Source organism: Cervus canadensis, chromosome 20, assembly GCF_019320065.1.
Source record: "Cervus canadensis isolate Bull #8, Minnesota chromosome 20, ASM1932006v1, whole genome shotgun sequence".
Lineage (NCBI taxonomy): Eukaryota > Metazoa > Chordata > Mammalia > Artiodactyla > Cervidae > Cervus > Cervus canadensis.
This window is the reverse complement of record NC_057405.1, coordinates 20,692,706-20,717,011: the sequence shown is the minus strand read 5'-3', so window position 1 is coordinate 20,717,011 and position 24,306 is coordinate 20,692,706. Positions and strand designations below refer to the sequence as shown.

Genomic DNA, 24,306 nt, shown 5'->3' with positions numbered 1-24,306 from the left:
TGTGTTAGTATCATTTAAAAAAAACAAAAAACACAAGTATTTTTAGTTTGTTCTTTCTGACCTAAAGAAACACATACCACATGCTTCACATGTCTAGCAAGAAAAAGTGTAGTGAGCCAGGCAGATGAGGTAGAATCTGACGCTTTCAGACTCAAGTCTAGCTGACTTAACCAACATCAGGTGCTACAGATAAACAACCAAAAAGATGTTAAATTATGTATTTTTCAGGCCTGGTGTCAACTGATTACAGGCATCTGTTTTGTCAAAGAAAGGAAGTTAAACAAGTGATGGAGATGTACAAACCACAAAAGGAAGCAGTGACAGGAAAATAAACCTAGAAAGAGAAGCCACTTTATTTTTATAATTGCATCATCAGATTGAAGGTGGGTGTCTCAATGGAAGAACAAGATATTCTAATACAGAAATGATTAAACTTACCTGTGAGTGTAAGAAGCAACATAGATGTGATGTTGATGAGACAGCATTGTGGAGAGAAAGGAGATGCTGAAATTGTATTATGTCATTCTTGAGACTGAATTGTATTCGATTACAGAAAATATCAAGTGTGAATGTTCATTCTGAAAGGCCCAGTCAGTGTTTCATATTTCTAAACCAAGAATAGACAGCGATACCTAGCTTGGCAAAGAAAAGTGTATGTTTTAAAGGCATTGGTCTTATTGGAGTAACAGGGGAAAACTGAAACTATACTTTCCAGAATATTCTATCTCTTAGGATGTATATAGGAGTGACTTCTGAAATTCCTTAATAAAGCTAATAATTATAACATATATTTTGAGACTTTTTTTTAGCCTAACAATATCCCTTTTTTATTTGATATTGTCAACTTTGAATAGTTTTGAAGGAACAGCTGTGAGACCGTGGTAAGCAACATTGATCTGTGCAAAGTAAATCCTTAGAGATAACTGTATCAGAATGTTAAGGGTGAATCCATTTCCAAGCTAAAGAGCTTGAAAATTTAGATCTTGTTCATTGGGTATGCACTTTTCCTGTAGAACTTTTATGTTACACCATCAGCTATCATGCAAGATGTTTCTTAACTCTACTGTTCTGAACTTGATTAGCAATTCATATTATCTACAGTATTCATTCTGATACGTTCTCTTTCTCTTATTAATTACATGACACTGATTTTCTACTGTCTTATTCTGGAACATTTTATAGTGACTATCTCTGACTATTCTTATTCTGACACCAGCAACCATTCTTTGTTTATTTTCCCTGTCAACATTGATTTCTATTCAATAACTTACATGATTTCCTTCCAGTATAATGTGTAAATCTTATCTGAACATAAAGTATATTTCTTAACCTGGTTTATTAATACACATACTTTTCCAGGTGACAATATATTCTAGAGATCTCTCCATAGTCATACATAGAGATTTTATTTGGATATAATTGAAATATAACATTTGTTTCAAGTGCAAAACATAATGATTCAATATTTTTATATTTAGTGAAATGATGACCACAGTAAGTACAGTTAACATCCATCACCACACATAGTTAGTAGGACCCTTTTTCTGGAGAATCCCATGGACCAAGGAGCCTGGAGGGCTACTCTCCATAGGGTTGCAAAGAGTCGGACATGACTGAAGCAACTCAGCACACACACGCACACACAGGCATCATCTTCCTTCTTAACCTTCTTCTTCCTGTTCTGAGAACTGAAAAAGCTTCTTTGGCCTTGACGATCACTTCTCTGTAGTTGACTACCAAGCCTATATCATAATTGTTACTTCTCTACCAAAGCATAAGACTGTTAAGTAGAAAGTTAGGCATCAACAAGGAGGGGTAGCCTCGCAGATTCAAGCTGATCTTTAAACCCCATCTCAGACAGCTTCCAATGCAGCCCAGCGGAGCTCACAGACATGCTACAAAATAACCACAGGGACTTTTCCAACTCAGGCACAGGTGCCCTAGGCACCCAATGTATACAATCTAACCACAGGGGCTTCCCAACTCCTGGACATGTGCCTTTGATCACCGCTGTGTTCTCCAGTGACCTTAGACAGCCAGAAGCCCATTAAGTATTCATAAATATTCTATATATACATATATCTGATATAACAGACTGAATTATGGGAAAGGCATGCACAATAGAGCCTGTTGTTATATAGCTTGCAACTGTCAATCCAGTCAGTCAGTCCCCACCTGCCTAGATGAATGTGTAAAAGCCCTCTCTTGAAAACCCCCATACCTCATCCTTCTGAAGCCAGTGCCTCTCTTGGCTTGGCCCACCTCTCCCTTGAGGTATTATTTCTCGTCTTTCCTTAATAAACTTGTTTTTGCCACATGTAAGGCCTCAGATTCTTCATGTCCTTACTAAGAGCCAAGATCCACAAAGAAGGATCCTCTTTGGCCCTCCCAAGACTGGTAACAAGACCACATTTTATTTTTTACTTGAGTGGTACATTTGCATTTAAACATTAACATGTGAAAGACACTCTCAAATATTTGTTGAACAAATATGATCCCAGTTCCTTTTTTTCTTTATGACACCTCATTCAGTTATGGAATGCCATCGTTTCTGCCTTCAGAGTCTCAAAGTGATGACCACGTTTTGGTTTCTATTCTTGCTATCACCAACTCTTCAATATCTCCTGCATGGAGATATTATAAAAGTATTATTAAAAAGATATTATAAAGAACCTTCTAATCTCCAAGTCGTTCTCAATTGAAACAAGTTCCGTTTCTGCTGTAACTGGTGTCTCTCCGGGACAGCTCTCGCACATGGCCAAGCCTCAGGAGCTCCCCCCGCTCTTCAGAACCAGAAACTGTCTTACACCAGGTCTCAGCAGCCTCCCCAACTTAGTTTCATGTCCTTTACTTCCGTACCTGGGCGTCTTTATCAAAATAGACCGCTCAGCCTCTAAACACTGTCTCAACTTTGAGAACTCGATTCCGTTTTTGCTAGAACCTTCTGGAATGTCACCATCTCCTTGCTGCTTACTGTCCTTCAGATTGCTGCCCTGTCAACAATCCAGCCATCCCTCACAGTATACTCTAAATGATCCTTTCTTTAAGAAAAGTTTCCAGTTCTTTGCATGGAACAGCATCTCCAGGAATGAATCTCTGTAACGTTTGGTTACATGACACCACATACCAATGTATGCTTGGTATTTTATTCATCTATGAAATCCTTCTAGATGCACAACTAAACTGCAATCTCCTTGTAGACTAGAAGATTATTCATACATTTTAATGATGTGGGTCACTGAGGAGAGGCTTTGCTTAACAGATAAATTCTTTTCGTTTTAATTGAACACAGTCATGGACTGCAACATGCTGCACATCGCTGATCACTGAATTCAGTTTGGGGAACACAATTTGGGTTTTAAGTCTAAAATTAAAACAAGTAATTTCTAAAGAATGGGGTATTCTTACCAACAAATAAGGCAAACACAAGTTGCTCCTTGAAGTGATTATGGACATGACTGAAAACATAACAGAAAGCCATCAACAGGCTGCAGTGACTTCGGGCAAATGCGGAGCAGCTGGAGCCCAAGGCCTTGCCATCTCACTCTCCTCAGGGGAGGCTGCACAAGTCCTGTTCCGCCTGGGGCTGCAGACAACATGCTCATCTCCTGCTCAGTACCGGCTTTGTGCTACTGCCTCCAAAAACTCTAAATACTTCTGAGTCATGGCTTTGACTCTCATCCCCAAATTCTATTTTGTACTATAATAAATATGCAAATGCTAAAAGAATGGACAGTGTCAAGAGAGAGTGGCTAACAAGGCACAAGGGACCTGAGGCTGAAGTATGAGAGGAGGTTTGATTTGACAATAGGGAGAGTGCAGAAGGCATTTCAGGAAAGTGATGAAACATGGGGCTGAAAGGAACAGAGGAGAAAATGTTTGAAGAGAAAGGGTAAGAAGTCAGTAACTCTTCAAGGCACACTTTTCCTGAACAAAAATAATTTTAATGCAAATAATAGTAAGATATAGCCACACTGAGGTAATTGACAATAATAATAGTTTAAAAATATATTTAAAATTCAGATTTTTACTAAAAAATACATCAATCACTTACCTATTCAGTATATTTAGAACATATATAGTATATTTAGAATACAAAAGTTTGATAAACTGAGGAAGACTGACATTTAAGTCTCTCTGTAGACATCAATGTTTCATATTCATTCATTTATAGTAATTATATAAGCTATTTAATAGTGTTTACTAAGTGCTCACTACATTTTATTTGTTATAACTTATCATTTGTCTATTTGAATATCATACACGTGACATACAAAAAATATTCAATTACCTTATAAATTCTTTGGCTTGTTTAACATCTCTCTTCATAGAATATTTTCCCCAAGTCTTGTGTTAATAAACTTCTTGCGGTCACAAGTCTTTTGAGAAATGGATCAGGGCAATGGACCTCTTCCCTCCCACAATGAACATGCTACTTTTATACTGAAAAGTTCATAGATTTTTAGCATGTAAGAGCATTTCAGTTATCAAAAATTGATACAGGTAGGGACACTTATCAGATAAAAGGAGCTTCAAAAGTTTTCATTTGAATTATTTCAGAAGAAAATCTAAATCTTCCTAAGCCACGTCAGTCATTTTCCTGTCATCTTAATCGATTACAGGAACTTCTATCCTGATAAACCGTGCTGCTCCCATAGCCAGTATCAGCTCCACCCTGCTAGTTTCTTTCAGACTTTCTTTTTCATCACCTCAGCTATTCTATTTGCTATGTATGTGATCCTAACAGCACCATCTCTGCTCCTAAACCCTTCTACCTACACCAGGAACCAGGAAAAACAGAAATACTGAACCTATATTTAAAGTTGAAATAAACTAAGCTACCAGCAAGATTCTGAGACTCTTAATCATATGGTCTTTTTTTTTTTATATGTGGTGATCAACTCTTTTTTTTTTCCCTCAAGAGCTTATCTTTATTCCCAGAAAAGTGAGGTGGCTGTGCATACAGGCTTTATAAAAAATATATATATATAATCTCCGAAAATATGATGATCTTTTAAAGTTCTTTGTGGAGTCTTACTCTAACATACTAAACAAGAATAGCCAGAAGGAATAAGCAAACTTTATTAGTTACTACTTTATTTTTCACTTACATGCTGTGTGTGTGTGTGTGTGTTTGGGGGCCTGCAGGCATGTGTGTGTAAGTTCCATGTTGAATAATTAATATTTGGATTTGGGATATAAAATGAATGCTAACTCACACATTTCACAATTTGTCACTGCAAAATATTCTCTCTGGGTGTCCTTGTCCTAAAACATTGAACATCCCTGACAAGACAGTATAGTCATGTTTTATACATACTGGTATCAAACATGATAACATGACAAATTTGAATAGTAAGTAATTATTATTGGCATCACCCAACTTGATATAACCAGGTTGTGATGGCTAATTTTATGTGTCAATGCCCAGATGGCTGGTCAAACAACATTTCTGGGTGTGTCTGTGAGTGTATTTCTGACAGAGACTAGGATTTGAATCAGCGGACTAAGTACAGATCTCCCTTACCAATGCAGGTGGGCATCATACCATCCACTGTGGGCCTGAATGGAACAAAAAGGCAGAGGAAGGGAGAATGTGTTTTCTGTTTAAGCAGGGACATTCATCATCTCTTACCCTTAGACTCCAGCACTCCTGATTCCCAGGTCTCTAAATTCAAACTGGGACTTACACCACCGGCCTTCTTAGTTCTCAAGCCTTCAGGTTTGGACTAGAACAACACCGCCATCTTTCCTGGCCTCCAGCTTGCATAGGAAGATCTCAAAACTTCTCAGCCTCTGAAACTGCATGAACCAGTCTCCCAAAATAACTCAATTTCCATGTATCTACATATATCCTACTGATTCTGTTTATCTGGAGTATTATGACTAATATATGGATATTCTTTGGAAAAATCTTAAATATTATTGAGGATAACCTTCTTCTGGTCATCAAACAACAGTTAAGTCAGTTCCTGTGCTAGTATTTGGAAAAATAACAATGAATAAAATCTCTTCTGGTAGTGTAACAAGTGGGGGATATTTATGCACAGGACAGAAGGCCAGACAACCACACTGTCCTTACACAAGGCTGAAGGCAATATAGGATGATACTGCTTTTATTTGCAACATTAAACTGTTTTGAGTTACCAGGCTTAATATACTTCTTTAATAATGATAAAGGAAGTAGGCGAATCTAGGTAAAGCTTAATTTTAATACAAAAAATATACAAATTTTTCAAAAAATCAATTGGGTAAGTCAAAAGAAAGGTAAAGGGGAATAAATATCTGCAATTGATGGCTATTTTTGGAATTTTTGTTGTAAATAATACAAGTAATACAGGGAATTTGACATGCTGCTATTCAAACAGCCTAATTACTAGACTCCGAGACTGGCTCTGTTTTTTAAAGTTTTCTTCCAAACACATTCTGAATCAGTGCCATGTTTTGATCTGATAATACTTTTAGTCAGTAATGCATTTTAGAATTAGATGTTAACATTTACAAAAATCAAGAAAACAATAGCTCTTTGCCTTTACCCTTTAGTTGCAAATTGTCCAATTTTGCATAGCAGACTTCCTGGTTCCTTCTTCCCCTCAAAAGTCACAGTCCCTTAGATGAGTGGTTCCATCTTGAGTGATCGGCAACCCCAAAATCTCTCTAGGGTTTTCCTTTCATGTGCCCCAAATTCACAGCCCAACATGGCACCCCTTTCCCCCAGAGACATTAACTTTCCTCTCTTTGCCCAGGTACTTTTGAATGTATATTTAATTTGAATTTTCTCTGATTTCTGAATTCATCCTACTGAAAGATACTATTTCCAGTCATTTTTTTTTTCTCATTGCCCATAGCAAAGACTGCGTCCTTCACCCCTGAAGCAGTACAAGGTGCTAGACACGAACTCTGGGGAGAAGTCTGGGGTCTCCACCACCTCTGCAAACTGGACTAAGACATAAGTCTAACTCATAAGACATAAGTCTAAGCCCAGGTTCAATTACAGGGTCGGGAAGATCCCCTGGAGAAGGAAATGGCAACCCACTCCAGTATTCTTGCCTGGAAAATCCTATGGACAGAGGAGCCTCATGGGCTACAGTCCAAGGTATCTCGAAGAGTCGGACGTGACTGTGCAACTAACACTTTCAGTTTCTTTCTAACTCATAAGACCTCAAGCTGCATAAAGATGGCCTGAGGGCAGGAAACCCTCTCCAGACCTTTGAGTATTCCACTACACAGGTTCTTCTCAACTGCAGAATATTCCTGGTAGTCAGCTATTACTTGTTACAAGTTGAGGCTACCCTGCTGGAAGATATCTCAGAGTCAAATGAGTCCCTGTAGTTCTAAATGACCTTCAAGAATAGAATGAACCACCACGCCATAATCATAAGGAAGTTATTTTCTGTATCAGTTGAACTCCCCTAGTTAATGCCTCTACCAAGTTAGGTGTCTTTCTGATCTGCAAACTAAAACTTACATACCCTGTGAATATGAATGTGAGGCAAGATATCTGCATTTAAGCACATCATCACCTACAGTCAGGGGTCTTTATGTGAAGACTGCAAAAACATGACAAATGAAAGAAAATGGGAGTCCCAGTCACATCATGAGAGGAAACCTGAAAGAAACAGAACTGTAAGAAGTGCTGCAGTGAAACTGGGGGACACGTCTCTCTCTCAGTTCTGGTTCCTCAGTGTGTGTGCCCAGCAGTGGGATTGCTGGGTTGTACGGCAGTTCTATTTCCAGGTTTTTAAGGAATCTTTACAATAGCCAGGACATGGAAGCAACCTAGATGTCCATCAGCAGACAAATGGATAAGAAAGCTGTGGTACATATACACAATGGAATATTGCTCAGCCATTAAAAAGAATTCATTTGAATCAGTTCTAATGAGAGGGATGAAACTGGAGCCCATTATACAGAGCGAAGTAAGTCAGAAAGAAAAAACACCAATACAGTATATTAATGCATACATATGGAATTTAGAAAGATGGTAACAATGACCCTATATGCAAGACAGCAAAAGAGACACAGATGTAAAGAACAGACTGTTAGACTGTGGGAGAAGGCGAGGGTGGGATGATTTGAGAGAATAGCACTGAAACATGTACATTATCATATGCGAAACAGATTGCCAGTCCAGGTTTGATGCATGAGACAGGGTGCTCAGGGCTGGTGCACTGGGATGACCCTGAGGGATGGGATGGGGAGGGAGATGGGAGGGGGGTTCAGGATGGGGAACACATGTACACCCATGGCTGATTCATGTCAATGTATGGCAAAAACCACCACAATATTGTAAAGTAATTAGTCTCCAATTTAAAAAAAAAGAAAGCTGTAAACCTATATTCACTCAATGCATATACTATTTAGGAAGAATATTTCTTTGCTTTTGCAGTTTTTCTTTTAACCACAAAGAGAAATGTGCCATTCAGTTAACGTAACTGCTGGAGGCAACAGCAGCAAACGGAAATATGGTTTTGCTTCTCTGTATAATGTCTCCTTATGAGAGACAGTGTTATAGGCGGCGAAAGGAGGAAAGATGCTTCCATTCTACCTCTGCTAATATTACGGATCTACTACAGAGGGATCCGAGAGACGCATGGTGTCCTATGACTCACTCAAGTAAACTTCAGTGGCAGCAGCACCGTGACGACGACCCCTACAGGTCTCTGAACTGGCGTCCCACCCCCATGGAGACTGAGCACTCCCTTGGGACGGCCAGCAAGAAAGTGGCTCCACATCTTCAAGAACAGTGTTCAGAAGCCCGTGAAGGTTTATTCTTTATATAATCACATAGCATATACTATACGCTATATATTTTCAACATGAGATTGGACAGTAATAAACCCTTGGCATATTTCTGTGCAGATAAATACAAGTAGGCCTATGTAAATGTATACATGCTTGCAAGTGTGCGTGTGTATGTGTGTATTACACATATGCTGTTTGGCCCATCAAAAACTCAGACATGAGGTATCCATAATACATTATCCACACTATTCAAAGATATGAACAATGGGTATCACACTTAGAAATATATGGCTCAGATACCTGCAATGCTTTTTTAAAATTTCAGTAAGATTTTGGAAAAACATCCTATTTCTTACCTACATTTCCAGTCATTAAGTATGAATTCTGAAAGTCCATCATCCCCATTCCAACAATGTGTATAAAATCTTCAATCACCTGCATTAACTCTATCGATCCTGGATAAATCTACAAAAATAAGCAAAGGTTAGATGGAACAAAAAGAAATCTACATAACAGAAAACATAACTAGAGTTAAAAAATGATACAATGAAACCATAAATCTTAGCAAAGCTGTAATTTTTTTTTACTTCTTATGTTTATTAATTTTATTTATTAATTTATTTTTTAAACCATCTAATAGTTGTATTTTTTGAACTAGTAGTTGAAAATGACACCAAACAGCACACAGCAAGAACTATGGAGATGATATGATGCCATGATTAACACTTCATAAGTCTAAGAAACTCGAGATATCTAACATATTGTACATTTAGAAGTAGTATGTCTTCACTTTTGATGGCCTCCTTTCCTCATTTAATTAAAACATAGAACAACCACTGAAATTTGAGGGTTTTTAACTAATAGCTACTGTATGAATAATAATGCTGGAAACACTTGCAAGATCATAACGGCTCCAGTGTCTGTACATGCACAAGGCACCCAACACCAGACGCCTCACCACACTGGGAACAGATGCATGCTTGCTAACAGATGACCTGATTCAGGCAACAGCTCATAACGAGTGGAATGTCAGGTCCATTTGAAGACACGTGAATTTTAGCGTGTGTAACCCGTCATGCTGAAGAATTCAGCCTGCATTATATAGCCATATTAAAGCAGAAGGTCTTTTGAAGTTAGGTTCATTTCTTTTAGTCATTCAGCTTCACTGCAGCTTCTAGCCATAAAAAAGTTAAGTGGACTAGAGAGTCTTAGTGGCTTCCTATTCACAAAGGCTTGAGCAGAAGAGGAGGACACACTCTGATTAGCAGAAAGACAGGTCGGGCAGGGTGGCCAGTAGAACGGTATGTATGTTTCACAGGAACTGGGGCTGCACCAATCCAAAAATCAGACACTTCAAATGCATCACAGACTTACACATAGCTGAGGACACGAACAATGCCTGCTAGTTCAAAATGTACAGCACAGATAGCTGTAATTTTTTTAATTATGGGAAGATTTGGGGATAAATGCTATTTCATTCCTATAGTTACAGTCATAAACTATGAATTCTGACAGTTCATCACCCCCATTCCAAAAATGTACAGGACATTTCCATCAGCTCCAACCTTCCTCCTGCTACCGTATTTTTTCTTCTGTTTTTGTGTAGGTGTATGCGTCTATGAGTATGTGTAGCATGTGTAAATACACATTAAATAGAAGAGGCTTAATTCTCCCTGTTGAAAATAGAGAAGAGGCTCCCTCTCTAACTAACCCCTTGTTCCCCTCCCTTTTCTTAGGAGCATTTACTTTAGAAAATGTTGTTGTTCAGTTGCTAAGTTGTGTCTGACACTTTGCAACCCCATGGACTGCAGCACACCAGGCTTCCCTGTCCTTTCCTATTTCCCGGGGCTTGATCAAATTCATGTCCATTGAATCGGTGATGCTATCCAACCATCTCATCCTCTGTGCCCTCTTCTTTTGCCTTCAGTCTTTCCCAGCATCAGGATCTTTTCCAGTGAGTCAGCTCTTGGCCTCAGGTGGCCAAAAGCATTGGAGTATTAGAAAATGAGTAATTGTTAAATCCTTTCTACGTCTTCTCTGAAACATATGTAAATATTTTTGAAAGCTAAATAGCTTCTTCCCAACTTAAAGAACCAGGGATGTCTCTCAGGGGAAAGTGGTCATCAAGGAAGGCCGGGCTCTATCTCACACTGCTGTTGGGGGTGGGGAGGATCCTAATTCAGAGTTGCAAAACTGTCTGCAGGCATTAAGATACAAGAGCTTAGTTTTCCTTTAGATAAAGTCAATTAAATAACAAGATGGTCACCCGAATTATCAAGTGAATTTAGGATGAACTGCCTGTGACAAATGGTGTTATCAAGTCCTCTTAAGCAAGAAGTAGTTACTGTTTATCTTGAGGACAGAGTGTAATGACTTGCATCCTGCTTGGCTGTTTGAAAGGGTGAAATTACTCTGTATCTTTTAGTGGACTATCTGTGATGAGCACCACATTCTGGCTTAATGCTTGTTCAATAATAAAACTGCTTTCTTTCTCATCTACCTTTGGGGAGAGGTTTTCTAGGGTGGCAGCAGATTTTGTTTGTAGCAGATTTTGTTTTGTTTATATTTTTCAAGGAGATTTCAAATATCATAGAACAAGGGCTGTTTTTGTTTTTGCTTTTTTTTTTCTGTAAAGGGTCAGAGAACGGCTCTGTGGGTCATGGGGTGTCTGTTGTTCCAATACCCAGCTGTGTCCTTTCTGCACCAGATCAGCCACATATCCAGTGACTATGCCCCCAAACTATTTACAAAATAGGTGTCAGGCTGGATTTGGACCAATGGTCACAGTTTGCACACTCCTGTAGAGACACATGGGCTTTCAGTATAACAAAGAAATGCCAAACGCAATATCATGATTGAAAATGACCTGTCCATTCCAACTACTATATTGGTCTATAAAACAGTGCTGTGTAAAATGCAGCCTTTTTCCCCCTACTTCAGTATCCTGAGGTTTTGGGCTTCCCTGGTGGCTCAGATAGTAAAGAATCCACCTGTATGAAGATGTAGGTTCGATCCCTGGCTTGTGACGATCCCCTGGAGAAGGGAATGGCAAGCCACTCCAATATTCTTGTCTGGAGAATTCCATAGACAGAGGAGCCTTGCAGGTTGCAGCGCAAAGAGTTGGACATGACTGAATGACAAACATATATACTGTGGTTTTAGTAGCATGCTGTAGTTAAACATAACTTGGTCCTTCATAACTGGGGCTGATGTGCCATAAACAAATTGTGAAATGACACTGTTTATTGTCCAAAAGTGTGAATTCTTGATGGCAAAACCCTTCTGGCTTCAATATTCACCATTTTATGCAGCTAGTTTTCCCAGTGCACCCAGAGCTATGTTTTATTGAGCTATTCCTTTAAAATGGATAAATGATTCTCTTTGTAGATTTTAAACAGCTCTTATTTTCAAAGAGTTCACTCTTTAGTGTCAAAAACCTGAAGATTCTTTTATTACGTGGGTGCATTTATGACAACACTGCTACAAAATAGTTGATTTATTTCAAATAGTTGTTTCAAAGAAGCGTTAAAGATAATCACTACTGAAAATATATTTAAAAGATAAGAATATAGCTAACTCAAAATCACAAGTAACTAGGGAGATTATGAATTCAGGATTTTCCATTGACAAAAGGTTCTGCCACTGTTCATTAATTGTTCAAGTTGGGATCTCATAGTAAATAACACCATCTGATGAATTGCAGTCTTGTTTTAAATAGGGTAGTATACATTTGATCTAAATATATCCATAGTGAATAGTCACCAGCCTTCTACAAAGATGCACTCAGCCTTTGCAGTGTATTCTACAGAGAGACATCATTTTCTCACAGTGAGTGAAGGAGGTCCTCCTCTAGAAGGAAGCCAAGGGCAAACATATAATTCAAAGTAGTAGGAAAAGATAGATTCAGGATCTTAGACTAAGGAGTGACTTTATATTTTTTTCTTGCTACGGCCAGAAGCACAGCACGTGTACCTGATAATGAGGTGGACACATGCTGGACTATTTTTAGAGTTCCTATGATAACAGAAATAGTGAGCTTTACCGCTGAAGGCCTAGAGCATGATTACAAAAGGAAAAGCTGAGAGAAGAGGCCCCCTTAACCTCAGTAAATACTCTCACTTTCAATACTGCATTGCTGTCTTGGATTTTTTCACAAGGGTCAGGTATCAACAGAAAACTTAAAGATGCTTAAATTTCAGTTAAGCTAAATTTCCACAGGGTTTTTAAAAATATGCTTATTTTCCTTTTGTTAACTTCTAACCCATTTTTTCTGTGTTTGAGAAAAAATATTATTAACCGCGTGTTAGTATGGCACAAACGGCATTTTTAAATAATAACTAAACCAGTAAGGCTATTTGCTACAGTTATAATGCTTAGGAGAAAGAGAAAAAAGCAGAATACATTTTTTTTTAAATGAGAATTCATTTTTACAACTCTTGGCTTTGAATCAACACACACATCTGTACACATAATTCCGATCACACATAAGATGGCAGTGAATACAAATGATTTAACTCATTACTACCCCGCAGTTTACTTTGCAATATCTCCTTTTAGATTTGTGGTTTTCCCTGTAGTCTGTAGACAGGAAAGAAAATGATGGCTGAGCTGCATAGTCATTATCTGTTAGTACTTTAAAGTTAGATATTAAACCTACACCATTTTTTCACATTTTAAATATCATTCATTGCATAGATTGTTATGATAAAGGAGGTTACTTTTTTTCTCTAAAATTAGTATGAAATAATCTAGAATGACTTAAATTTTTCATTTTATGCTCTTGGAATAGCAAGCCATTCCTTTTTTCATGGATTAAGAAGCTTGATTTAGGCACTTTAAGTTCTGAAATAACCCGATCTTACCTGCTGTGCATCTTCCCATTTTTCCTTGTTGTCTTCATCGAGAAGGTTGCTAACTATTTGAAAGAAGTTCTGTAAATAAAATTAGATAAGAGATTTAATGTTACATGAGGGAGTATACTTGCTGACAACATCTATTTGGACTGATCATGCGCTGAAGGTCCAAACACTTTGCAATATTGCTCGATGACCCCAACATACTATCCTGGAAGATCTCTGAGGATTCCTCATGATCCTGGGATTTCTAGTGACCTTCATACATGCATCCACCTCAGAAGACATCAGAATAGATACAACACTTCTTTTCTCTCACGATTATTTGTCCCTGATTCTGCTGTCTCATGCCACCATGTGATTATTCCTTACAAAGAAGCCCTCTTTGCAAACACCTCTAAGACAGTCCTGTGTCTGTCTTATTCAAGTGGCCCACTTCCCAGGGGCCCACATTCACCTCTCACATGGCTGTGTCAAAGGGCATGATAGTGAATGTACAGCTGAGGACCGGAGCCTTCCTCAGTGGGCCCTGGCTCTGCCCTCTGTCCTAGCTATATTATTTTAACGGTCACAACTACGTATCGTAAAGATGGCATGCAATTCTTTAAGCACCTGGTATAGAAAGACCTCAGTAAATCATGGCTGTTTTCAAATCCTTGCTTTTGATTCCCCTGTCCCTTGCAGCAAGTCAGAACCAAGCCATGAAGGGTCACGTGGTCCTGGGGATGTTCCACATCCTTGCCTTCCCCATGTCCCTGCTGACCCGCTGGAAACCCGGTGACGGCATCGTGTCCTGGGGGTGCCCCCCACGAGTCTCATGTCCCCTTTCCAGGCAGGCAGGCACCTTGCAGGGTTCACGTTCTGTGTCACACGCCCACAGGGGCTGCGTTAGTGCCTGGTGCCTACACGAAGGATGGTTACCAAGGGTGGACCGCCCTGTCCTCTCATCTTCTCTCTGTCCTGAAGACACAGGGGCCAGGAGAGGAAAACCAGGGTGCCGGTGACGGGGTCATGGGAGGCCCGGGAAGTGCACAGTGAACCTGTGACATCTGCGTAAACTCCATGGATGGTGGTCCCTGCTGCTGCCCTCGGAGCCCACCTCTTCCAACTAGTCTGTCTGGAACTAGCAGGAACACTGCCTCACTGATCCACTCAATACATTCGCTTAGGAGAGGTCTCCCTTTGCGGGGTGGGGGTGAGAGCCTCTAGCAGGAACACTGCCTCACTGATCCACTCAATACATTCGCTTAGGAGAGGTCTCCCTTTGCGGGGTGGGGGTGAGAGCCAGAATTTTTTTTACCTCCTTAGCCCTTCCCCCTCTCCAGCTAGCTTTTCAAAACAGGCCTTTATTCGAATTCTAAATAAATTCACCTGGGTGTTTTTAGAAGGAAAACAAAGCTGCTCCATCTCCTCCCGTGCTCTGAATCTGTTACTGTCTATATTTAATTGCCCTATTTGTGCTATTTATTTGAATAGTTCCTGGCAATCACATGGTTGAAACATGTTTCCAGTCACAGCCTCAATAAAAGTTACAGAATATTTTATGCAACTCTTGGGAAAAAAAAAAAAAAAAAAGCAAGTCTGTGTCTAATTCATTTAACCTTTTTGTACTACCAGCCATTTTTTCCACTTAAAATGTCCTGGTTGGAGTGATAACATTTTAAGAGCTTTGTCCATTGAGCTGTAACTCTACATAGGAGCAGAAAGAATTAACCTTCAGAGTCCTCAGATTGCCTGTGGCCAGTGAACTCAGCAGGGGACCGATGCTAATGAGACAAAAGTTGCAGATTGTATCCCTGTTCACACCAGAGAGTGGAGCTGAGGTCCCTGACCATGGCTGAGTCCCAGCCCCTGCCAGCTCTCACACAAAATTCATGCCGCTCCTAACGAGGGTGCCACGTGAATGGGAAGCAATTTTTGCAAATGCATCTCCATTTCTGGGAAAGCATTTCACAGAGCGTGTTTTACTAACAGGGGGTCAGCGGCTCTGTGCTGTACGCCAACGCCTGCGCAAGCACACGTGATTCCTTGATCAAAATGATAAATTCAGAGTTAGGTTTTTCAAAATCACCAGAGAGTATAACGTAAAAAACACAAATTTTTTAATTATACATTTAAGCAAGCAGACGGTCTAGGAAAGGCTGTTGGACCACTCTCCAAGGCCAGTAAATCGTACTCGCCTCTATCAGCGAGGGGAAATAGCACAGAATAAAGCTCTCCTTTCATCTTCCCGTGGCTTCGATTTGGAAACCGCCAGTTGTGGGGCCATGCTGGTCACGGGGGCTAAGTCAGAACATCCCAGGGGGTGGGGGGGGGTGGCATTTATGGGAATACTGAACTTCTCCTGTTTCTTAGTGTATCCTCCTTACATGCAATGCTTTTTTCACAGCAGGTGGTTAATAAAGACTAACTTAAAGGAAATCACGAAGTTACAAAGTCAGTATACCACTGCTTCTCCAAGACTCAAGCATCATTCCTTTGACTTGACCCTGCTCTAATCTGTCTCAGACACTGGGGAAGATGTATGGAATCTGGAAAACGGGGGAGACAGACACAGAGAATGGATACGTGAGTGTAGGAAGGGAAAGGGGAATGAGTTGAGAGAGTGGCGTTGACATATATGCCCTACCAGGTGTGAAATATAAAACAGCAAGTGGGAACTTGCCGTCTAAGACAGGGATCAGCGGATCAACTGTGTGCTCTGTGATGACCTAGATGTGGGGGGGAAGGGGAATGACGGGAGCTCCTTCAGGGAGGGGATATATGTACACATACGGCGGATTCTTGTGGCTCGGTCGGTAAAGAATCTGCCTGCATGGATGCATGAGACAAGTGCCCGGGGCTGGTGCACTGGGAAGACCCAGAGGAATCGGGTGGAGAGGGAGATGGGAGGGGGGATCGGGATGGGGAATACGTGTAAATCCATGGCTGATTCATGTCAATGTATGACAAAAACCACTACAATATTGTAAAGTAATTGGCCTCCAACTAATAAAAATAAATGAAAAAAAAAGCAAAAAAAAAAAAAAAAATCTGCCTGTAGTGCAGGAGACCCAGGTTCGATCCCTGGGTTAGGAAGATCTCCTGGAGAAGGAAATGGCAACCCACTCCAGTATCCTTGCCGAGAAAATCTCATGGACAGAGGAGCCTGGTGGGCTGCAGTCCATGGGGTCGCAAAGAGTCGGGCACGACTGAGTGACTAACACTTACTTACTTACTTACGGCTGATTCACGGTGTTGTACGGCAGAAACCAACACATTGTAAATCAAGTATACCCCAATTTAAAAAATACATGAAGGAAAAATGTATTTCAATATTATCAATTCACCTTGACTTCTGCTCAAAGGCAAAATCAAACAGAACAGAATTCTGAAGAGGGGACTCATAACATTTAGGTCGCTGGGTTGAATTTCTGAGAAAAGCATAAAGAAACTTCCACAGCAGCAGATGCGCTCCTTGTAGAGTTTTTTTAAGAGCGCTGCTAACTGTGGTCAGATCGCTCTTTTGATGAATTATGGATCAAGTCCCTTAGCCCCGGAACTTCATCTGACAGGGTTTCTCGTTTGTTTTGATCAAGCTCTGATCTCTATGACTTAGACCAATTTGAAAATTGAGAGTCCTTGGCAGAGTTTGAGTTTGGAGCTTGAGCTAGCTGACCTAGTTTAACATTCCCCCATTACTTATTTTTTGTGTGGTTCCGGGCTAAGGGGGCCCACCGCTTGCCTTCTCTGTAAGGAACGGATGCCAACAGCTGCCAGGCAGAGCACTCACGAAGCTCAGAGCTAATTCTCCCCACAGTTATCGGACACAAGCTAAGTACTCGATATACGGAAGCTTTATGATTTTATTCCCCTGGTGCTATCTTTTTTATGACTGGCTGCATGATTTGTATTTACAGCCACATTATGGCCCGTGATTCGTTCAGCAGAACACGCTCCTTCCTGGCCTCCCCTGGGAGGGGTTTCAGAGTCCTGATGGTGAGATAGCCATCACGTGGGAGGCCCTGTGCCAAACAGCATGGGCACCGACTTCAGGAGGCAGGACTCTGCTTGTCCCAGGCAGGAAGTATTCTGAAAATCAGCACAAGGAACGCACGTCACAAAGAAGTGCGATGTCTCTGCCACACTCAAAGTGCAAGCCCTAGATTTAGCCACAGGAGACTAAAAGGACACTCACGTTTATGGAAAGCTGTCACTAACTAATTCTTTGCTATGTGCCTGTCTGGCTTCCACTTGACAAATTTCTTAGGGACTATCTATGGTTTTCTATAAATATACTGAAGCACATCTCAGCACATAGCTTTAGCTGAATTCCTTAGCAAAAGAGAGCTGTAGCTGAGGCTCATGATCTGAGATATCCAAACCACAGGAAGCATGTTCTCCTCCCCTCAACCCAGCAGCAAGTGCCTGGGCACCAAGGTGCAGAGACGAGCCCCAAGGAGTAGGAGTTAGTTAGCAGAACGCAAAGCTTTCATGGATTGTGGTGATCCCAACTAGAAATATAAGGGGATTGTAAGAAAAGCTTCAAAGACAAGCAGGGACACTTCACTAGGACTGAGATAAACACCCCAGGACAGTCATCTAGCCCCAGTAGAGAGCAGCTGCAGGTCAAGTGTGATCCAGCCCCTTCCTGCCTCTTCACCCCCTCTTGAGCTATCCTGCCCCCAACTCTCTCTACCCCAGGTTCAGCAGACTTCTCAGTGCATCACAAACATGATTCTATCCAGTTTCTGGACCCCTACAATGTGGCTCCCTTTCTTCAACCATTTTGCTGTCCGTCTGTTTACTCAAAGAGCTGTTTATTTGTTTCTGCTTTTTTCCCCCCTTGCCCTCCACACATAGATTTACATCCCATGTCCTCAAAAAAGCTTTCAGATCACCACCACCCCCTAAATCACATGAGGTCTGCATAGGCTCTTTATTTATTTATTTTTATTCTGATTAGTGAGCATTTTTATCTTTCATTTACCAATACAGTCATCCTTCATGACTGGCAAAAAATTCATTGAAGAAGGAAAGAGCCAGTCCATGGAAGTAATCACCTACAGGAATGTGATGTGAAGGAAGAGGTCCTATCTACCAGAAGGGCCCCTTGCTCTCTGTTCTGGGAGCTGGTGTTCCCCAAAACCTGGAGAATCAGTATGACTGTCTCTGACTCTCTCTGCACCCAGGCACGAGCACCCCAGTAAAACTACCAGGAGCTCACCCAGCAACAGGTAAGTGCCCCTTCACCCTAATGTCAGGCAGGCGGCAGGCAGCCGTAAGCACCACATACAGGGCAGCAGACACGATGAGCTGCAACCGTACTGTGTAGGTTTTTTGTGCGATATATCACAATTCTCAATTATGATGCATTTGTGTGATGATCGGTGTAGGTCTTTTTCTCAACCAGCCTATCATTTAGTTGAGATTATTTCTATTATGCTCACTCTCATGCCCCCAGCATATAGCACAAGGCATAGGAAAATGCAAATACTCAAATATTTCAAATTGACTGGCTTCATTCCTACTGTGTAGAAGACCCTGGGATGAGCACTGGGAGAATAAAGATAATGGATAAATGGTCCCCTCCCCAATGTGCTGCCTGCTTTTCAACTCAACACCGTCCTCTGCTCTATGCCCAGGGCTCTTGTATGTCCAGGGAAGGAGATAAGAATGCTTAGTTTTACAAGTCAGGAAGCTGGTTTTCCTGATTAAATATGGGATCAAACTAGTCCTATCTCAATGGCATTTTAAAATTAATTTTTCCTGGAATATAGTTGCTTTAACATGTTGTGTTAGTTTCTGCTGTATAATAGAGGGAATCACCCACACGTATACATATTTACCCGCTTCCTTGTATTTCCTTCCAATTTAAGTCACAACAGAGCGTTGACTAGAGCTCCCTGTGCTATACTGTCTGTCCTCATTAGTTATCTGTTTTAGCCATAATATCAACACTACACATACGTCCATCCCAGTCTCCCAGTTCCTCCCACCTCCCACTGGTGTCCATAAGTTTGTCCTCTACACCTATGTTTCTATTTCTCCTTTGCAAATGAGATCATCTATGCCATTTTTCTAGATTCCACACATATGCATTAATTAAAATAAAACAACATTTACACACTACTGTTCATAAGCTGGGCTTCTCTTGTTGGCTCAGATGATAAAGAACCTGCCTGTGACGCAGGAGACCCAGGTTCAATCCCTGGATAACCAACAAGGACCTACTGTATAGCAGAGGGAACTCTAGTCAATATCCTATAATAACCTACAAGGGAAACAAATCTGAAAAAAAATGAATAAGTATTTACATATAACTGAATCACTTTGCTGTAACCTGAAACTAACACAACATTGTCAATCAACCATACGACTTCTTTGAAAATGTCATGTTAAGTCTCAAGGCCATCATGAGCACAGACACCCACTTTTGGGCTCCAAAATCACTGCAGATGGTGATTGCAGCCATGAAATTAAAAGACACTTGCTCCTCGGAAGAAAAGTTATAACCAACCTAGATAGCATATTGAAAAGCAGAGACATTACTTTGCCAACAAAGGTCCGTCTAGTCAAGGGTATGGTTTTTCCAGTGGTCTTGTATGGATGTGAGAGTTGGACTGTGAAGAAAGCTGAGCATCGAAGAATTGATGCTTTTGAACTGTGGTGTTGGAGGAGACTCTTGAGAGTCCCTTGCACTGTAAGGAGATCCAACCAATCTACCCTAAAGGTGATCAGTCCTGGGTGTTCATTGGAAGGACTGATGTTGAAACTGAAACTCCAACACTTTGGCCACCTGATGTGAAGAGTTGACTCATTTGAAAAGACCCTGATGCCTTGAAATATTGAGGGCAGGAGGAGAAGGGGACGACAGAGGATGAGATGGTTGGATGGCATTACCAAGTCAATGGACACGGACTTGGGTGAACTCTGGGAGTTGGTGATGGACAGGGAGGCCTGGTGTGCTGCAGTCCATGGGGTCACAAAGAGTTGGACATGACTGAGCGACTGAACTGAATTGAACTGAGGGCCTCAGACGTGGAGAATGCAGAAGAGGATGTGTGGCCTTGATTATTTCCCAAGAAGGAGCCACCTCTCTGACACACAGCTTGGTCTTCATCCAACACTGTAGGCCTCCCCCTACACTACTTCATTGCCCATCCTTGGTGGAGTGAGGGCTGCCTTGTTTAGCAGCAGAAGGGCATCAGGAGAGAGAGAAAAATCCACTGCAGGGAGCAAAGCCAGGAGCTTTGGGAAAGAAGATGGCTGGAGAGAGGAAGGTCTCTGGAAGAGTTTACAACCCAAGGGAGAGGCTGTGAGGGTGGAAGGGGACAGTAGATGTGGGACGGGCATGCAGAAAGATGCAGGGGACACCTGTGAAGCAGAAACGCATGCACCCTTTCCAGAATACTTCCTGCATACCTGCTAAGTACTTGTCCCAGTTCTGAGTGCTGGGAAAACAACAGTGAGCAAGACACTCACAGGTCCCTGCCCTCACGGACCTTACACGGTGCTGTGTAAGGAAAGTAAACTTAACAGCAAGTAATCATCTAAAACATGACTTAAAGTGACGATAGAAAAATAAAGTAGTGTATGGGGCCAGGGAGTCACTGGGCAGTGAGGGGTATGTGTGTGCACACTTATGTACATGTGTGTGGGGGGGGGTGGTGCGGGCGTGTGCTAAGGCACTTCACTCATGTCTGACTCCTTCGTGACCCCATGGACTGTAGCCCGTCAGACTCCTGTGGCCCTGGGAGTCTCCAGGCAAGAATGCTGGAGTGGGCTGCCATTTCCTCCTGCAGGGGGTCTTCGTGACTCAGGGACTGAACCTGTGTCTCTTACGTCTCCCGCATGGGCAGCTGGGTTCTTTACCTCTAGCACCACCTGGTGTGTATGTGTGGGTGTTTGTGTATATGTGTGTATACGTGTGTGTGTGTGTCTATGACTGTGTATGTGTGGGTGTTTGTACATACGTGTGTCTCTCTGTGTGTAGGAGTGTGTATGTGTGGGTGTTTGTGCATATGTGTGTCTCTCTGTGTGTGTGAGTGTGTATGTGTGGGTGTTTGTACATACGTGTGTCTGTGTATGACTGTGCATGTGTGGGTGTTTGTGCATATGTGTGTCTCTCTGTGTGTGTGAGTGTGTATGTGTGGGTGTTTGTACATACGTGTGTCTGTGTATGACTGTGCATGTGTGGGTGTTTGTGCATATGTGTGTCTCTCTGTGTGTGTGAGTGTGTATGTGTGGGTGTTTGTACATACGTGTGTCTGTGTATGACTGTGCATGTGTGGGTGTTTGTGCATATGTGTGTCTCTCTGTGTGTGTGAGTGTGTATGTGTGGGTGTTTGTACATACGTGTGTCTGTGTATGACTGTGCATGTGTGGGTGTTTGTGCATATGTGTGTATACATGTGTCTGTGTGTGTGCATGAGTGTGTGTACGAGTGTATGTGTGGGTGTTTGTGTATATGTGTGTCTCTGTGTGTGTATGTGTGGATGTGTGGATGTTTGTATGTGTGTCTGTGTACACATGTGTAGATGTGTGTGTACAGTGTCTGTATGTGTGTGCGTGTGAAAGGCTCCATTAGGTTGAACAGCCAGCAGGAAAGACCTTTCTGAGGAGATGACGTGTGAGCTGAAAACAGGGTGACGAAGGGGTCATTAGCCAGGGGCAGGCTGAGGAGGCCAGTCCCAGGAAAACGACAGGCAGGGGGGCACCTGAGGCGTTTAAGAGACAGAGAAGAAGCAGATGCAGCCGGCGTCACCTTCAGTAGGAGCTGAGGGGTGGAGGAGGAAGACTACTAACACAGGATGAGAGGGGCCCAGATCCCACCGGAGTCTTGTCACACAAGTTTCAGAAAAACACAAAATCTAACAGTGGCTGCCGACGGGACAGGAGAGTGGGAAGGAAAACAAGAGGACCAGGAAGGAAGCTGTGTCGACCGCAGAGGCCGGGGGCGGTGGCTCAATGAGGGGGACGAGGCGATGTGGCAATGCCCCCTTAATCAGTGGACAAGCCGATGTGGCGATGCTGGCGATGCCCCCTTAATCAGGGGATGAGGCAATGTGGCGATGCCCCCTTAATCAGGGGACAAGCCGATGTGGCGATGCTGGTGATGCCCCCTTAATCAGTGGACAAGCCGATGTGGCGATGCTGGCGATGCCCCCTTAATCAGGGGATGAGGCAATGTGGCGATGCCCCCTTAATCAGGGGACAAGCCGATGTGGCGATGCTGGCGATGCCCCCTTAATCAGGGGATGAGGCAATGTGGCGATGCCCCCTTAATCGGGGGACAAGCCGATGTGGCGATGCTGGCGATGCCCCCTTAATCAGGGGATGAGGCAATGTGGCGATGCCCCCTTAATCAGGGGACAAGCTGATGTGGTGATGCTGGTAATGCCCCCTTAATCAGGGGACTGGTGCCCAGGAGGCAGACGGCAGCAACGCCGAGCCCAGGCTCGGGCCCCTCGAGGACCGGCAGCCCCACGCGCCCACACCAGACCCCGCGGGGCATGCCCGGGCCAGTGGGCAGCTCCACTGTGGCGGTGCATGAGGCTCTGGGGTGGAGCTGAGAGCACGTGTCCAGTTTCCGCCGCCCCACAGGCCTGAAGCTCAGAATCTGTGCGTCCTAAGCCCTAGTGGAAATCTGGAGCCTTTCGCAGAAAAATAAAGTAAAATTACCAGGAATAGAGCCGACTGGGATAAAATCAGGGTTCAAACACTGGAGATAAAGCAGCCAGGAAGAGGACCAGGTGAGAAAGATGAGGGATGAGGCGGGGGAAGGAGAGAAGACTCTCCGCTGGGGAGACTAATCCAGATGAGACAGGCCAAGCCTGCAGCAAGCTAAGCATCCAGAGAGACTTCAGGCTGCAGAGTCTTGTCACCTGGGAAGCTAAATGGCATCACCTCTCTTGGCTAAAGGGGGACTCTCCCAGTCCTGCAAGATTCCCTGTGGTGGGCTCAAACCAGTCTGCCTCCTGATCCTTAGGTTCAAGCTTTCAACACTCCAAATGTCAGAAGGCAACTGTACTTGAAGGCAGGGCCTCTGAACAGGTAATTGAGTTAAAATAAGGCTGGGTCCCAACCCAGTCTGACAGGTGTGCTTGTGAGAAGAGGCATTGAGGACACACAGAAACATCAGGGGTGACGCACGCAGAGAAGAGAGTCCTGTGAGGCCACAAGGAAAAGGCAGCCAGCTGCAGGCTGAGGACAGAGGCCTCAGGGGAAAGCACAGCTGCCCACACCCTGAGCTTGGCCTTCCAGCCTGCAGAACTGCGAGGCAACACACTCCTGTTGCTCAAACCACCCAGTTCATGGTATTTATTACGGCAGCCCCGCGACGTGACACATTCCCCGATAATTTCTTAAGAGAAAAATTTGATAATAAATGAAGTCACAAGAAAAGACTATCTATACATTGTGCTTCTGCAAATGCCAATGTTTTCCTGAGACTGAAGGAAATAACAAGGGATTCCAAAAGGGCAAGACTGCTTATCAGAGGCCTCATCATTTTTTCTTAAGCTTCACCAAAGCTGTTCACGTACATCACATGACAGGTACCAGTTGTTAAGTGGCACGCCACAAACACCCAACTTTCCTGAGTTCCCCTCAGCTTGCAGCCATCTTCCAAATTCTGTGCACAGTAGGATTTACTCGTGTTGATGGGTGAAGCAAGACACATTCCTTATATCTCCCCCATTTAAGGCAGGTGTTCGGCACTGAATTT

The 24,306-nt window shown here is 42.5% G+C and overlaps 1 protein-coding gene across 2 annotated transcripts in view; it reads right to left on the bottom strand.

The window, feature by feature from the left end:
* The window catches only part of ADGRB3 (adhesion G protein-coupled receptor B3), an 851,399-nt gene that overhangs the window by 418,226 nt on the left and 408,867 nt on the right, over positions 1-24,306 (bottom strand). For both annotated transcript variants that reach the window (XM_043439524.1, XM_043439523.1), the window contains 2 exons: positions 13,608-13,676; positions 9,102-9,210 (listed from right to left, as the gene is read on the bottom strand). In XM_043439524.1, coding sequence (XP_043295459.1) covers positions 9,102-9,210; positions 13,608-13,676 — 178 coding nt within the window. The remainder of the gene's footprint in view (positions 1-9,101; positions 9,211-13,607; positions 13,677-24,306) is intronic.